The 1165-nt window shown below is 47.1% G+C and overlaps 1 protein-coding gene across 1 annotated transcript; it reads left to right on the top strand.

The window, feature by feature from the left end:
- Positions 1-106: 106 nt before the first annotated feature.
- On the top strand, positions 107-916 carry TEOVI_000535500 (Trypanosomal VSG domain containing protein, putative; the record flags this gene model as incomplete). The annotated part of the gene is made up of 1 exon (XM_067223762.1): positions 107-916. The coding sequence occupies one exon, from the start codon at positions 107-109 to the stop codon at positions 914-916; it is 810 nt and encodes a 269-aa protein (XP_067079863.1).
- Positions 917-1165: the final 249 nt, after the last annotated feature.

The following is a 1165-nucleotide window of genomic DNA, read 5'->3' as shown; positions in this document are numbered from 1 at the left end:
AAAGAAAGCAAATGCAGAGCTGCTGGCAGCCGCAACCGGACGAGCCTCGAACACCGCGGCGGTAACAGACGACGGGAATTTCATGGCTACCAGTTAAGACGACGAGATGTTCGGCTCGACACCTACGACAAACAAAAACTGTGGCGGAACCGGAGCTGGCGGGGGCAGCAACGGCGACAATACAGAAACCTCGCTAATCAACGACCTACTTTGCCTCTGCGCCATCGGCCCAACAGCGACCACAAAGTTATGCGGCCACACCAATAACGGATTAAGGGCAGGTAGCGAAGGCTACGCCAATCCCTCAACCTCAATCAAGACCACTTACCTGACATTCATAAGTCTTTTCCCCAAACAACATGCAGAGGCGACGCCATCAACTCTAGCAGCGGCGTTAGCTGCAGTCAAAAACAACATTGGTCGACAACAACGAGATGGCACCACAGGAGACGCTGCAGGGCTGTATATCATGGGTTATGCAGCCAACTTGGGAACTGGCTGCACCGGTTCCAGCAGCCAGGCGTGCGTCAACTACAAACTCCAGCTGAGCAACGCTGGAAAAGGGATACCGTGGGAAGCGAAGATTCTTAAAGGGATTAAGACTGCAGAAAAAGCACTGGCGCCGGCCGGAGTGGACGCCGCTGAAGCACAGCTCCTGCACATCAACGCTACAACATGGCAAATCTACGAGAGCGCACTCGATGCAGACTCAAGCAACACACAATCCAAATCAAACAAACAAATAGAAAGACTTGATCCCAACAAAAAAGCAGAATGCAAACAATACAAACCAAAAAAGACATGTGAAGAAAAAAGTTGCAAGTGGGAAGGGGATGAAGCCACCGGCAAGTGTCAACCCAAAGAGGGAGAAGAGCAGACAAACACAGCAACAGCACAGGAGATGGAGCTGCAGTAGCGGCGCCAACAGAGAAATTCAAAGGGAAAGAACAAAAAGACTGTAAATCTCCGTATTGCAAATGGGAAGGCAAACAGTGGCAATGATTCCACTTTTCTCGTTAATAAAAATTTTGCTCTGAGTACAGGTGCTACTTTTGTGAGTTTGGTAGTATAAATAGCATTTTAGTATTCTAGTATTTCAATATTTTTGATATATTTTATGAAAATTATAAAATTTTTGGTGAAATTTGCTATTATGAGAGAATTT

The sequence above is a fragment of the Trypanosoma equiperdum genome, assembly GCF_001457755.1.
Source record: "Trypanosoma equiperdum strain OVI genome assembly, contig: ctg_1962, whole genome shotgun sequence".
In the NCBI taxonomy this organism is placed as follows: domain Eukaryota; phylum Euglenozoa; class Kinetoplastea; order Trypanosomatida; family Trypanosomatidae; genus Trypanosoma; species Trypanosoma equiperdum.
This window is presented reverse-complemented; position numbering and strand designations above follow the sequence as displayed.